The sequence below is a fragment of the Mesocricetus auratus genome, unplaced genomic scaffold, assembly GCF_017639785.1.
Source record: "Mesocricetus auratus isolate SY011 unplaced genomic scaffold, BCM_Maur_2.0 Super-Scaffold_100009, whole genome shotgun sequence".
NCBI lineage: Eukaryota > Metazoa > Chordata > Mammalia > Rodentia > Cricetidae > Mesocricetus > Mesocricetus auratus.
Genome location: NW_024429193.1, coordinates 43813147 through 43829253, shown reverse-complemented (window position 1 = coordinate 43829253; position 16107 = coordinate 43813147). Strand labels below are relative to the sequence as shown.

Sequence of the window (16107 nt, the reverse complement as noted above, 5' to 3'; positions counted from 1 at the left end):
ATGGTATGCAACTGACAGTCACTAGCTACATGTAACTGGTGAATTTCTATAAAGAAAAATGTCTTAACTGCTCAATAACATTTTATACATTTATGATGAAATAGTATTTTGAATATAATGAATTAAATAAGTATCATTATTGGCCTTGATTTGCTCATTTTTACTGTGTAGTACAACTACTAGAAAATGTAGCTTACTATTTAGCACTGCTATAAGAATTAAAAGCATGGTACTGCCATTTCAACAACAGAAGGAGGTTAAGGTGTCATAATTTATACCTAAGATTATTTCTATTAAGTTAACTTGCAGAAGTTAAATGAAGTTAAAATTGCAATCACTAGTAAGAAGCAGCAAATATGCCTAATAAGAGAAAAGATGATAATGTGAAATGTATACTGAGTTTTAACAAATGCTGGTAAACAATCAGAATTTGGAAAACGTTTTAAGTTTGGCAAACAGAAATCCAGTAATCAACCAAATCAAATGACAAACTGCCAGACTGGAGAATAATCTGAGTTAAGTGAATAAACAAAGCACATACAAACAAGCTTCATTTCATAAATATACACAAAACTACCTATGTGAAGCTGATGAAGGTATATTCAACATATCCTTTATTTTTCGCTTTTTTCTCACTTGGCGTGGCTTTGTAGGTTTGGGTCTTTTGGGCTGAAGATTTGCTAGTTCCATCAATTTGTTCATTCTATTAAGAAAGGGGAGGTAAACAAGAGTTGATATTCTAAAAATGTGGTTTATATCTTTAATACAAAATATATTTAAAATTAATTAGGATAACTTTAAGCCACCAATAGGCATCATCAATTTGACCAAAATTCACATCCTAAATTGACCTGTACCCTTTATTTCATATTTTTAAAACATTTCCCTGATTTTATATTATCAATATAAAACTTTTCATTATGAGTATTAGATATCCAAATAAAATGGCATAAAACTGAGTAAATAAAAAAACTAAATATAAAAAAATATATTCTATTATTTCTGGCCTTTATTTTAATTACTAAAGAGAACTAAGCATTTCTTTGAAAAGTATTTTATACATATTTATTACTAATAAATCATTGTATAAACAAAGTGACTACTTGAGGAACAGCTTCTAAATACTAAATAATAATAAACTAATGCTTGAAGAATGTTTCTATATATTGATTTATATTTCTAATTTTTTATTTTTGTAATATTTATATAATTGATAAAAACATATTTTAAATATTTACACAAAGTCACTAGAGAGCCTGGGTTTTATTATTATTGTGGTGTATCCTTACAAAACAATGAAACAAAAATCCAGAACATTTTCCCTTCCTACTTTTAAGCATTCTGTCTTATTCACCTGTTTTCCTATGGAATCTGAATTATGTGTCCCAATGGTATTCCATAAACTCCTTGTGCATACCTAGATGCCCAGACAGTTCTTTATTCTGATCATTATTTCTCTCATTACCTCATCAGCATCACCATGTTTATTAATTTCTCTGTCACATTTATTTGAGAAAAAAAAAGTTTCCAAATACTAAAGTTGCTTACAAGTAACAGTTAGAAACTGACAAATGGCATCTCATATACAACTTCCTTCCATTATGACTCTGGGCTTGGATATTTTGGTATCTGTCACAAAGGAGCAGTTAAAAACAACTAGGTACAAATATTTGAGGGCTTCATTATATAGACAGGAGGATGTGGCTAAAAATGTTAGGCTCCCCCCCCCAATAAACAGGTGGAAGTATAAGCATACACTACATAGTAGGAAATTTCACAACAATCAAGTCTCATAAAAACTTGTATTAAAAAGCTGATCAGGGTAGCACACACTTGTAAACCAGCACCCAGGGAACAGAGAAAGCAAGATTTCAAAGTTGGCCTGGTATATATAGCAAATTCCTGGCAGCTAGGCTAAAGAGTGGGACTGTTTCTAGAATTCCCCAAAGCAAACACAACAAAAATGTTATTAAAAATACAAACATTTGACTATTCAACCACATGCCTGTATTAAAATCGTCTACCCAAAATATAGCAACCTTCTAAAACAAGACCAGGCATAAAATAAGAAATTAATAAATATTTGACAACTAAATATATTTCTAAAATTTTTATTTTATTTCTAGAAGGTAATAAAAACATGCATTAGAAATTGGATTTGTTCTCTTTTAAGACTCAAGATGAATTTTGGGCAGAATTTCATGCTACATTTCTAAATAGAAAGCTACAAAAATTAAAATGGGTTTGGTCTAGAATATTACAGCATTTCTAATTAGGATTACTACTTTTACTTTTTACAGTAGTTCTATATAGCACTACAAGCTTACTAAAAATTTTTAAATTGTTTAAGAGATAACTAACAAAATATAATATTTTATAGTACTCTTTAGCTTAAGCAGGGGTTATGCTAACTTTCTCTGTATCAGTCCAATTTTAGTATATGTGCTGCAGAAGAGATCACTACTAGTTTGTAGTGAAATAGATTATCATGAAGAACTACCTGCTTTGCTAAACAACTCTCTTCCAAATACATTCTTACTTGGTAATTTGAGTCCCACCTACAATTTGATTTTTCCATGGAGAGGAAAGTAACTACTTAGATGAGAAATGGCTTAGCAAAATTGTTGCTGATTATATGTTTTCCAAGTCTCTGTTTGGGTCCTGACGCATATGAATGCTTCCTTTCATATGTGACTTTTTACATAATTAAGATTCCCATCATTTCCCATTAATTATCATACGGTAGGGGTTGATCAAGCTAGCTAGCTGCTCCGTATATAACTTTTGTTAGAACACAGGCACACCTAGTCAGTATAAATACGGCTGCTTTCCTGCCATGTGAGTAGAACTGAGTTAAGTTGTGTCAAGTGACCAACACCACACCTCACTCAGAAAGTAAAAAAGCATTTATTCTTTGAACTTACAAAGACAATGTTTGGCTAATTCTTGCAGCACAGTAGGTTTAAATTCTATGCCAGTAATAACATGAATGGTTATGCATAGACAACTTCCAAAATTCCTCTAGAAGTCACACTGAAGAGAACAGAGCACAGGGCAATCATCTGTTCAAAATATCAATTCAATAAATGCTTATTACCTAAGAAGCTATTTTCTATGAAGTCATGGCAAATACTAAATTAATGAATAAAATACTACATCCAAAGAATTATCTTTGTATTATCTTCATGAAAGATTCTGCTTATAGCGTATGATCAAATGATAATACACAACTATGTTTTATGCAAGAGACATCTTATTTAACAAATATTAATGATTTAACTTATATTCAGTACTATTACAACTTTGGCCCAATTTTCTCTGTAAGGTATAGTTTTCTTAGGCTTAGCATCACTAGACCACACTTATACTTTATAACTGAAAATCATTATGAATATATTAATTAGTAATAAAACAAAAGTGTGAAAAACAAAACATGTAATTAGACCATTAAAAACATGACACATGACTAGTATGAGAGTTAAAACAAGAAGGTAGGAATACCTGCTATAATTTGAATATGAAGTATTTCCCAATGACCTATTTGAGAACAGGATGGTAGAACCTGCTGAGAACTCTTGGGTAATACTCTCAAAGAGGTTGTGGAACCACAATTTCTTCATTTCTCTTTTGTTTTTATGGTTCTAAGATGAGTACTATTGTGCTGTTTGTGATCTGCTATGAATGTTTAACCAGAGAAATGGGAACATGGCTGGTCATGGATTCTATCTTCCTACACTGGGAGCCAAAATTTGTTTTTAGAAGTTAATTTCCAGGTACTTCAGTATAATGTTGGTATGTTGACTAACAACTGATTACTTTATTTGTCATTTGGGATTCTATGTGTCAACTGACTCAAATTTTTCAGCATATTTTTTATACTCATATCTATGAACACTTTATAAATACAAGCTCTTGTAAACAAAAATTCTGAGCTAGGAAAATGATTTTTCTTTTTAAAGAAGAAAAAAGGTAATTTTGGAGCTACAAAATTTTAACAAATATGGAACCATAAATAATGAGGCTCAATTATATTCTGTAATACTAAATTTAATCAATCTAAAAGATTATTCTTTATCCAAAAAATTTTCCAAAGACCCTATTATCCACTGAGCTACTGTATACGCTCAAGATCTTGGGGAGGTTTGGGATACAATTTATTAATGCACTCTAATAATGAATAAATATATGTGAAATATAGGAAGAGCATGTCCTTTTCACATTCTTATTCTTAGGAAGAAAATAAGTATGGCATATCACAAACCTCTGTCGGTCCTCTTCATCACTGCTTTCATACTCTGATTCTTTACTAGATAAATCCTCATCCTCATCTGGTAAGGGAGGTTCCTCGGGTGGTTGAGGTGATGTAGGCGGAAGGGGTGCATGCAGTGGCATATAGTCCTCATACTATTTGAAAGAACAAAACAAACACTATAGAAACTAATGATATTTACGGAACAAACTATTTTGCATAAATGATTCTCATCAACAGAATCCTATCCCACATAAAGACTTGATTCTCTTTCTCTTCTTTGATATATTCATTATACACTAATAGAACATCTGCGATGGCAGACTGCTAGATGATAACAGTTTTGTTTTCTATATTCCCTAGCCATCTAACTATACAAAACTTGGAAATATACTTTGTATTTCACAATGCGAATTATCTCATGGAATAAAAGCATAAAAAGCCTACATGTAATCCTCCCTTTGTTTTTGATCTACAGTGTGTCCTAATCAGCATGAAAAGACACATAATGACAACTTGGTTCTTATGAATGACTCAAAATATCCCTCCTTCCCTATTATTTGAAATGGAATAGCCATGGCAATACAATTTTCCATATTAGTAGTATCTAATATTACTTTAATAAATGTCTAAGCAACAAGTACATGGTGGTGTTACAATAAACAGTTAGAAAACTAATTTTTTTTCATACAACAGAATAGTAGCCAACTCCAAAGGAAACTCTTTTATCTGTATGATAGAAACCAAAATAATTTTGCATTAATATTACTGATAAATATAGAATACCACAGTGAAATAACCTTAAGAGCTGACAGTCTACTATGTAAATTATTGAACAACTTCTAGCAAACTTACTTATCCTTTCCAAATGAAGCTAACTGTATCTGAATCAAAAACCACAACAATGAATTTTTAGAAAATTCAATTGAACACAATTATATTTACAGGATAATATTTGGAATCAAAGGACAGAAAACTGGAAGAAATTTTGGTTTTATTAAATGAAAGTAATTCTCAATTTCTTCCATTCTCAGTTCTCAACTTTATTACTAACATGTCGAAAGTTGTCACAAACTGGTAAAATTTACTACCTAGGAAAAGAAAACTATGGCTCCTAAAAATTCTAAAAACTTCTTACCATTGGGGGTCGTGCAGTAATAGGTCCAAATGGTGTGGGCAAATTCATTTTATTCATAAGATGAAGCACCTTAAAGTTGCAAAATATTTAAAAGTCACATAGAATTGATGTCATGGTTAATCTCATATATTTTATATAATAAAAAACTTTTTGGAAAAATATTTTTGTTTTGACATAAAGTCTCACTACATAGACCAGGCTGACCTTCACTCAGAGATCCTCCTGCCTCTGCCCTCTGAGAGCTGTAATTTAAGGTCTGTACTACTACTACACCTAGCATGTAAAAATACTCTTGATTACTGTAGTGAAAACCAAAGTCACTCTCTGGCCTTCATAGTTCTTATACCAAGAAAAAACAAGGCACCTGTACATCTCAGAAACTTAATCCTCCTACATTATTTGTCATTTCTACAAATACATTGATTTTTAATTCCTATTACTAAGAATATAATGGTCTTGCAATGTAAAATCCTACTGAAAATGTTCTCATATAATTGTTCTTGTTTACTGTGAGACTGTGAAATAAAGACAACAGAAAATATACACCATCTATATTCTATAATTCTGAGAAGTAACATATTACCTTCAAGTTTTTAAATCATGTGCTGAACCAGTATCTTTTCTTTAAGAATTCTATAAGTCAGTGCTATACTCAAGTAACAGTTATAACAAATTACATCTTCCAATGTAGCACTCTATTAGTATCCATTCACAGTATTTATGAAGTTATTACTTAAGAGTAACATGTGATAATTCATCACATTTAAAAAACTACAAAAAACACTGTCTGGGATTAGTAAGCTTCCTGTGGTATAAATATGTTACAAGCATCAGCACAGTATCTAAAGTACCAAGTTATAAATCTCATAATATAAGCAAAAGTTAAGTTGATCTGCATACCTGTACATAGAATTTAGGCACGCTTGCCAGGGCATTTACTATATTTGCAAGGATTGTGCTTGAAGGTGGTGGGTACATATATTTGAGGCATGAATTTAGAGGAAAAGTCAGCCTACAAAAACAAAATGAATTAAGGAATATGCTAATTACATTTTAATAATTTCATATTAGTAGCTTATTTTAGATTATCTATTAACACAAAACTGCCAAAATGATACAATAGTCATGTATTTGTCTTATTCCTTAATATTTCTATTACCTTAAAGAGAATGGAAGTATTTCTTATCAGAGTTCACTTACAGATCTGAACACTTCAGCAGACTTATTAAATTCAGTGGAAAAAGAACTCATAACTCCAAACATTTATTCAAAATATTAAATTATACATGACATATTAAAAAGCTGACTTTAAAAATTATCTTAAAATATGTAACACACACACACACACAAAGCAACAAAGGCAGAATAAAAAAAAATAACAAAAATGCAAACCCATGATTTGGTGCAATTCCATTTTCTATTGTTAAAATATCAGGTTCTTTCTTCTCTTTATCATCTTCCACATCATCCGACCTAAAACAGACAGAATCACGAGTGACATTATCTTTGGAAAGTGAGAAACTGTAGACAGAGAAGAAAAATCTTTTCAAATATGTCATTATGAAATCAGTTTCATTAGAAAGAACTTCACAAACAAGCACCAATGAAAAGGAAGAACATAATGAAACTCTACTTAATCCCTCCACTTAGATTTCACAGCCAGTTTATGAACACGGTGTGGCAAATCCAAATGATCCCTCAAAAACTAAAATTCATGTTATATTACACAGGTATTGAGAAACTGAAAACTTTTTAATGTTCATCTACACACAAAACTACAAACCTGTGCAGGACTTTACCTCTTTCACCTTCATCTGTTAAATTTCTGATTTAAATAAGATTGAGTCTTGCATTAAAAGACCTGGGATGGGTCAACTAGTGTAATAAACTTTGCAAAGGCTAGGCTTGGAACTAAAACATTGCTCTTTCATTTTTTTCTCTCTCTTATTGAAAATAGCTTTTTTTTTCTCATACAATATATTCTAATTAGTTTCCCTTCCTTCTACTCCTCCTAGCTCCTCCACTTCCTCTCCCCTCTGTATCTGCTCCCTTTCTGTTTTTCATTAGAAAAGAAAAGAATAGGCTTTAAGAGTTAATGACCAAACATGACAAAATATAATAAGGATGAAGGAAAAACTATTATATAGAAGTTGGACATGGCAGCCCAGTAGTAGGAAAAAGGTCCCAAGAGCAGATGAAAGAGTCAGAGATATCGCCACACCCAGTTAGGAGTCTCACAAAAAACAGCAAGCTAACAACCATAACATGTATTGAGTCTATATGAGCCCTGCTTAATTTATTATGGGTGCTGTGCTCTCCTTCATTTCTCCCTGGCCTCCTACCATCTTCCATCACCTCTTCTGCATGATTTCCTGAGCTCTGAGGGGGAGGAGACAAGAGAGAAATGTATTCTGAGGCAGGCAGTCTGAGCAGCAGTCAGGCTGAAGCAGTCTGAGGAAGCAGGCAGTCTGAGGATGTAGTGTGAGGAGGTAGTCTGAGGACAGGATCACCCCTTTGGTCTGAGCATTGGTAGAGGTAAGAATTCTAGTGACTGGCAGCTCTGCTTCTCTGATCCTTCAGCTTTCCCCCTGAAAGCTGACTCCTAGTATTTTTTTATTAAGACCAAAGAGAATTCATACTACATATTTGTTATCTTTCAAGGCTCAGTCCTCAGCACAACTCGAAACGGAAACACTTTTCAGATTTACTAGAGCAACATTTTATCATGATCTCAACTTACTTTGTCTGTCAACAATGCAATAACTATAGAAATGATTGAACATACACACAGGCACTTTTCAAAATGGTAGAAAAACTTGAACATCTACATACCTTTTCTTTTTCTCTGTATTTGAGGTGGGACATGGGGAATGAACTCGATCTTGTTCTTTTGCAAATTCAACAACTAAAGTATGACCTAGAAGTTTCAGTTGATGGAGTCTTGTCAATGCCTTTAGGTAGAGCAATAAAAAATGTAATAAAAAACCAAATCACTTGTTAAGTCACCTTAATTGAACAAGATTTCTATTTTTTATTACTAATATTGTACATATTCTCTTCTCAGGCTATTTTATTATTACTTCTTAAACTACTGTACTTCTTTAGTAAAATGAAAGCTAACTGACTCCAATACTCTGTTAACTACTTATACCTAAATTGAATATAGCTATAAAAAAAAGGCCACTTAATATCACACACTAAATTCCAACCATAAAAATCTCAAGGTGACCCTTACTGACACCAGACAATTTCTTATTACAATCTTTGTATAAACTGCACTAATCTCTAAGAGAAAATTTTGTATGTTTTCCTGGATATGTAACCTCAGTTTCTTCCTCTATTCACTTAGCATAAGGCCTTGCTTCCTACTCTGAGACAAATGAGGAGACTAAATGAGAGCTGTGGACAATCCTATCCCTATCCCTAGTATTTGCATCCTCATGATCCACTATGCATCTGGATCACAAATTAAATGCCCATATATTCTAAATCTAGCTGTTATACTTGCTGACTAAATTCCATCCTCTATCATATCATGACTTTCTTCAGCTACTCTAGACCAGGGGCTCTCAACCTTCCTAATGCTGAGACTCTAATATATTTCCTCATGTTGTGGTGACCCCCCAACCATGAAATTACTTCATTACTGCAATCTTGCTACTGTTATGAATTGCAATAAATGTATCTGATATGCAGAATATCTGATGTCTGACCTCAAAGTGGTTGCGATTCACAGACTGAGAACCACTCCTCTCGATGTGAGGGAATGCTGCAGACTATTCCTTTACACACTGTTTCACTGTAATGGATCAATAAAGAGCTGAATGGCCAAGAGCTAGGCAAGAAGAGGTTAGATGAACTTCTGGGGACAGAGAGGACTCAGAGAAGAAGAAAGGAGGGTGGCAAGCCAGACAGGGAGCAAGCAGCATAAGCAGTACAGAGAGATGGGGTAACAAGCCACATAACAGAACATAGATTAAAATAAATCAGTTTTTAAGTTATAAGTGCTAAGGCCCAACTTTCACAATTAACAGTAAGTCTCTGGGTTGTTATTCAGGAGCTGGCAGTACAGAGAACACTTGATACAATGGAAGTGTTATCTACCTTATATCTTATATCTTCATTCAAGTACATGAACTATGTATTCCCTAATAATAACCATATAAATTCATTCAGATACTCATAGTCCAAACTATGGATGCAAACAAGTCTAATATCTCCTATCTGATATGTCTGGGATCTGAATTCAGATTTTGGGGTTCTTTCATGTTTTAAATACTTGTAGTCCTGTATCATGGGGGTAACATATAAGTCTAAACATGGCATTCACTTGTGTCATACATGACACATTTAGACTGAAGAAAATTTTTTGTAAATGATTTATTGTCTGGAATTTATTTTTGTAGAGAAATTTTGCCATTTTTACCAAGTATATTAGATTTAAACACCATCTGGCTATAGGAAGCAATCTTTTAAGTAGTAAATGAAGAGCTGGTAAACAAGTTCTTTTTTTTTTCCCATTCCCTCCCCTCCTCCCGTGCCCTCCCCCCAGCCCCCCCCGTTATCTGAAATTTATACAATTATTTTTTTATGTGTGCAGTTTGACTGTGGCCTGTTAACTGAGATATGGCATGAAACTTTTCACTTGTGATAGACAGCATGTCAAACATCAGAACATTCAAGTTTTTTGATCATTCAACATTAATGATGATCCATATTTTTAAAATTACAGTATTCCTCCTTGATAAAGATTTGGGTATTTCTATTTTTCCCCTATTTTATGAAAAGTAAACATTATTTCTACTTTTTTCCTATTTTATGAAGAGTATGGGCAGGGTGTGGTCTAACCCCAAAACTCAGAATGGAAACACAGAGGCAATGGCAAGGTAGATCTCTGAGTTGGATGCCAGCCTGGTCTACACAGTGAGCTCTAGACCAATCAAGATGACATTGTGAGACTCTGTTTCTAAAATATGCCTAATGAACCCTGATCGGTAAGACTATGCTCACTTTTTAGTATGTCTCTCCCCAATTTTTTTTTTCTGCATCAATATAGCATGTTTTTTAGTTTTGCAGTTCCTTTATCTTCCTTCCTTTAAAATACACTTCTCTAGGTTTTTTGTTTTGTTTTTATCACTTCACTAATCTTCCTTTGGACCACCATAGCTATTTGCATATTTGAAGAAACTTTCTCAACCTTGCTATGCTCAAAGAAATATTTTACAGTGCTCACAATTTCCACAGAATTACTCCAAAGACTCCTCAAAATTAACAGATAACATAAGAATTCATTACATGTCTGTGCAAAGACCCCCTATGCCTCTGTCATATAAGCTGTTCAGTCCATAGATCTTGAACATGGGCTGGAGAGATAGCTCATGGGGATTAAGGCTGCCAAGACTAATAAGACACACACCGTGGAAGGAGAAACCAACTCCTGTCCTCTGACCTCCACATGTGTGTAGTGGCAAATATGCAAATACATAACAATAATTAAAAATATACAAAAACATTTAAGGGGCTGGAGAGATGGCTCAGAGGTTAAGAGCACTGACTGTTCTTCCAGAGGTCCTGAGTTCAATTCCAAGCAACCACATGATGGCTCACAACCACCTTGAATGAGATCTGATGCCCTCTGCTGGCACGCAGGCAGAAGACTGCATACATAATAAAAAAATAAAATATTAAAAAAAAAATTTAAGATCCCGAACTACTCTTTTGCTGTCAAATCCCATATAACTAAGACCTACAAACTTTATTTCTGTAGAACTGGGATTCTAACTCAGGACCCTGTGTATTCTATGTAACACTATATTGAATTACTTCTATAACTTAAGACCCATAAACAATTTCTCTCCAAAGTATACATGTACTTCTCTCCCTTTATTTTTTTGTTGTCCTCTTCAGATTTACACTCTTGCCTCTGCCTCTAAAATAGCTTCCCATATAGTCTTCCTATCTCCAATTTTTCTCTACATCCAATACAATATTTAAGTATCAGCCCTATCAGATATTTTTCATGGGTCTAATCTTATTTTTAGCCTTCTCAAAAGTATTAATTCTTTTAGGTACCTACTATACAAAATTCAATACCTCTCTTCTACTTAAATATAGGCTCAATTTTTGAGTCCTATTTCTAACACTGCCTTTAGCTCCTGCCTGACATATAATTGTCTGGGCCCAAGGTTGTGGGTTCCTAAGCCTAAAAGGACAAATTCTTCTGTTTTCTTCTCAAAATTAAATGACTCATTTGAGGCCTAGTCCAAAGGTAATAGTTTTTAATAAATTATTCCTTAGGTTTATATCTTTTAATATAAAAAATATACCATAAGCACTAGAGATACTTATCTAATATCCTTTAGAATTTCTTTAAAAAATTATACATGTTATTCTTACCTTGCTTAATAATCTATGATTCTTATATTTCAGTATCTAAGCATTGGACAAGCTCAAACATCTGCCAAGTCAACTGTAACCTTTTAGAGAAACTCTTGGAACACAAATGATTTTTACTTTGAAAAATGACAGTTTACTCTTACATTCCACTTCTATTGTAAGATATCTCTGAAAGTTTTAAAATTAAGAAAAAGACATACCTTTACTGCTGCCTTTTCATTAGGAAAAGTAGCAAATGCTGTATGTTTCTGAAATAAAATTAAGGTACATATTATTTCCAGTATGATTTAAATTTCTCATAAAAAGTAACATTTGAATAGAATTTAATATATTAGTAAGATTATAGGAAAGGATGGAAATTTTAGACTATTTAACTGTTTTATGTATTATGCTAGTTTCAGTCTAGTAGTTCAGAATCTTTCTTGGGTCAGACTTCTTGGGCTTGAAAGCTCTTCAGCCTTTGAACATAAATGGGTAAGGACAAACACAATATGTTTTATAATAGCAAACAGCTCAACAGACAACAACTTTAAAATTATCTCTATTTGGGGGCTAGAGAGGTAGATCCGTGGTAAAAGTGGATAGGGTTCTACCCAACAACCTAGGCTGGTATCCCAATATCCATGTCAGGCAGCTTCATAACCACCTACCTGTAACTTTAGTTCTAGAAAATCCGCACTCTAGCCTCCAAGGACAAGTACACTACACTACACTATGCACACAGACAGACAGACAGACAGACAGACACACACACACACACACACACACACAATTAAAAGCAAAAAAGAGCTTAAAACATGTCACCTTTTCAAAAGGGATCAATCTTAAATCATTTAAACATATGGAATACCCTCTTTTTAATCACACCCAAAAAAATTAATTTTCATTGTGTACATTCCAAGACAAAGTGTAAAAGTATTCATTAACAGTGAAAGCACCCCTCCAGCTGAATGTTCTCTTTCTTCTTTATTTTTAGAATTTGTTTCAACAGTATGAGTCTAGTTTTTAACTAAAATTAGGAGTATTTTTAAAGCCACCCTGCAAAGGTGAGAGGAATTATATTACTGGTAAGTTATAGTTTGGTAAGTTTAAATGCTTTATTAGAAGTATAAAACTGTCCAATCTGACCCAAGATGATCTTAGCATATTTAGATTGAGCAAGAGAATATCTTTTATTTCCATTTGTTGAAGTACATAACACTGTGAGTGCTCCAAACTGGTCTTCTAAATCAGCAATTCTCAATTTTGTCTATATATTTAGAGTCCCCTGAAACTTTGGAACCATTGGTATCTGGCTCCATCACAGACTGTACAAAGTTAGAAAAATCAAACATTCGCGCAAAAGAAAAAACAAAAAACAAAACTGAGCATCCCGCAAGGCTTTCAACTAAAAATACCCGTTCCCTGAAAGATTCCATAGGGAAAAAGTTTTATGACTGTCAAAAACATGTCTAGTTTTCTGAAATAACGCAGTTACGAAAGTTCTTTTTTCATAGGCCTGTAACAATCCAGCAGAAATATTTCCATGTCTAGCGAGTTCTGCATTCCCGGGGTGGGTGCCCAAAAGTCGCAGAACGCAGCACTGAGTCACTCAGCCGCCCGGCTTCTCCTTTGCCGCAGGCGGTGATCGGGGCACGCCGCGCACGCGCAGAGCGCCTGCCCCTTCCCGGCCCGCCCGGTGCCCCGCCCCCGACCCCCGGGAAGTGTGCGCGCTTACCAGGCGCCCCTTATCCGACAGGACGCGCACCGACTGCGCCCCGAAGTATTTCAGCAAGTCCTCCTTCTCCTCGGCCGTCAGCTCGGCAGGCAGGTGCCTGACGAGGAGGGTGCGCTCTCCCCGGGGCGGCGAGAGCGAAGCGGGGCCTGGGCCTCCCCGCGGCAGCGGCAGCGGCGGCTCGGGCGCCGCCATCTTCCACGCAGAAGCAGCCAGAGACGGGCGGACGCTCGCCGGGGGCGCCCACCGAGGCGGAGGGAAGTGATGGTCCGCCTCGCGCAGAGGATGCTGGGACCTGGGAAACAACGCGAGAGTTGGTCTCCGCGCGAGACTGGGCCGCCGGAGCGCTTCGCTTCCCTTCCCCGACGGCGAGCGGTGCCCGGGCCCGTTAGAGCCGCGGCTGGCGGTCAGCGCGGTTTCGAGGTAAAACGGGGGCGAGAGAGACGCCGTTGTTAGGGGCCAGAAGCCTCATCGAAGGCGGAACCTCAGTCCCGTGAAAGAAAGAGGCTGCAGCCCCAAGGACCGAGTACTGAGGGCGCCGTGGAGGGGCTGTCGCTCTCTGGGAACCTAATCCGGGTTTTCAGGAGTGAATCTGGCTGGCTGAGGGGGGCTCTCTGGAAATGCAGAGAGTGTTCGAGAATCTGGGAGTGGTGAAACACGAAAGTAGCCCACCGCGTCGGCAGGAGAAGACACCGTCATGTGTAGGCATATACAGACTGAGAGCCAGGAGCCCTTGCCTTGATTTATTACCCAGCGCTGGTGACCTCCAGGAAAAAGCGTACTAAAATGTCTGGAATACTTGTATGTAAGGGCGTGTCTAGCCAGCTCAGGACAGAGAGTACAGACTAAGATTGTCACGTCGATAGGCAATAGGTGACAGCTGGTCCCTTGCACCTAATTTGGGATCTACACCCTTGTAATTGAGATTACGCCACGAGGATCAGAAATAATATCCCTTGCCACATTAATCCGAAGTGCATATGTGCAGCCCGTAGAACCCGAGTATCTTTTACTTCTCTCTTAATTGGCTTGGTGGGTGTGAGCCAATTAGTAAACAGAGCTGTGCGTTGAGAATGCATTGGTTGAGGAGGAAAATTACAATAATATTGATAGGCCATGTGCACCTTAGTGGTTTGTTAGGAACCTTGGTCGTATGACTAGAAATCGAGAAATTGATTAAATTTGATTAAGTTTGAAATTTTCTCTTTGATACCACTGTGGAAAATAAAGCAGAGGCCTGGCATGGTGACACAGCCCATTAATTCCGGCAGGAAGACAGGCCAGTAGACCATGTAGGCCAGCATGATCTACACAGATAATTCTGGGAAGACCAAAGCTATATAGAGAGACCCTGTCTCAAAATAATAAGTGAAAAGAATGTAAGAAAGAAAGTGGAAATGCTAATAAGAGAGGAAAGATAGTTATATGTCACAAGAAATTGTTAGTTCCCAAATATCAGACCAGAAAACATTTTATATTACCTCCCCACAAATACAATGTTTATGGGGCAAGTTTCAGTCATAAGCTCTTAGCAATGTACATCTTAATATTTATTTTCTTTATTGGCTGCTTGATAGTTAAGTTTATTGTCTTTATGGAAAAAAATCTTCATAAAAATTGCTTTAGCTCTCAGCAGCACATTCCTGAGCTCTAAGAGAGCTTGCCTTCTTTTGAGCAACTCGGTCTTCTTACCTCCATCCTGTTTGGAGTTATGGTGCTCTTTCTGTACTGAGAAACCTGTTTCTTCATGTTTGCAACATTTTGACTCATGCTGTACTTTTGGTGTACGTCCACATGAAACCTGCTTTCAGGAGGGGAATAGATAAGCCTTCATCCGCATCTCCCTTCAGGACCCCAAAAACTTTATTGCCAGTTGCAGTGAAGGCACCAGGCTGATCATCAATGCTTTCCACATTGCGTTCATCTCAATTTGGCCCTGCATAGATCTTGCCCATTGCCAAACTATTGAGAAGCCTTTGGGACAGTACAATAGGCTGCAGCGTAATTTGTCAAGCCAATCTTCACGCCGTACTTCGACAGTTCATGTGCATATGCTGCATAGACTAGCATATTGCCTTTTACAGGCATACACAATCTGGCACATGGTATCTCTGTTATACAAACTATCATCCTGTATTTGGATGAGTTGTGCTTTTTTGTCCTGGATCACCAATCATTTTGGGATATATTAGTCAGTTTCATCCTCTCCCACCTTCCTGAATCTCACTCAGCATCTTTTAAAGCAGACCTTACTTTTGACAACTTTCAGAAACACCACCTTGAGGAAGAGAAACTCATAATCTGGGCTCCAAAAGACCTCCCGATATGGTACCATGATATTGGGATGGGGAAGTGGAAGAAGAAGACTGGAGTCTCCTGCAGTCATCTTAAATTTTTAAAACTAGTTAAAATGTGCATGTGTGTGGGGACAGCAGACCTTGAGCAGAGACCCACTTCCCCATCGGCCTGGGAGTAGGCAGCTGTAAGACAATGTTTACTAAAAACATGTTTACTAAAAACAATACAATGCCCGGGGCAGTAAGTTCCTGAAAAGGGCTTGCCCATGGGAACTGCCCTGTCCTCAACCTTTTCCAAAGACTAACCGCCTCT

At 36.1% G+C, this 16107-nt stretch overlaps 1 protein-coding gene, 1 non-coding gene and 1 pseudogene across 11 annotated transcripts in view; all 3 read right to left on the bottom strand.

The window, feature by feature from the left end:
• Rnpc3 (RNA binding region (RNP1, RRM) containing 3) overlaps positions 1–13860 on the bottom strand; it is a 71927-nt gene extending 58067 nt beyond the window's left edge. For 7 of the 10 annotated variants that reach the window (XR_005879346.1, XR_002381366.2, XR_002381368.2 and 4 more), the window contains exons 1-8: positions 13501–13860; positions 11984–12031; positions 8220–8338; positions 6780–6860; positions 6288–6399; positions 5388–5456; positions 4262–4404; positions 578–703 (exon numbers count right to left, since the gene is read on the bottom strand). Coding sequence is in view for 2 of the 10 variants with exons in the window: in XM_021222844.2 (XP_021078503.1) it covers positions 578–703; positions 4262–4404; positions 5388–5456; positions 6288–6399; positions 6780–6860; positions 8220–8338; positions 11984–12031; positions 13501–13692 (890 nt within the window). In the remaining 8 variants the exon portion in view is untranslated. The remainder of the gene's footprint in view (positions 1–577; positions 704–4261; positions 4405–5387; positions 5457–6287; positions 6400–6779; positions 6861–8219; positions 8339–11983; positions 12032–13500) is intronic. The other 3 variants (XR_005879345.1, XM_021222844.2, XM_021222845.2) reach the window with 2 other exon arrangements.
• LOC121142487 lies at positions 2359–2461 on the bottom strand. Its single transcript, XR_005879537.1, has one exon. It is a non-coding gene; the product is annotated as a U6 spliceosomal RNA (small nuclear RNA).
• A 105-nt stretch (positions 13861–13965) lies between the features above and the next one.
• Positions 13966–15883, bottom strand: LOC110339252 (annotated as a pseudogene).
• Between the last annotated feature and the right edge of the window lie 224 nt (positions 15884–16107).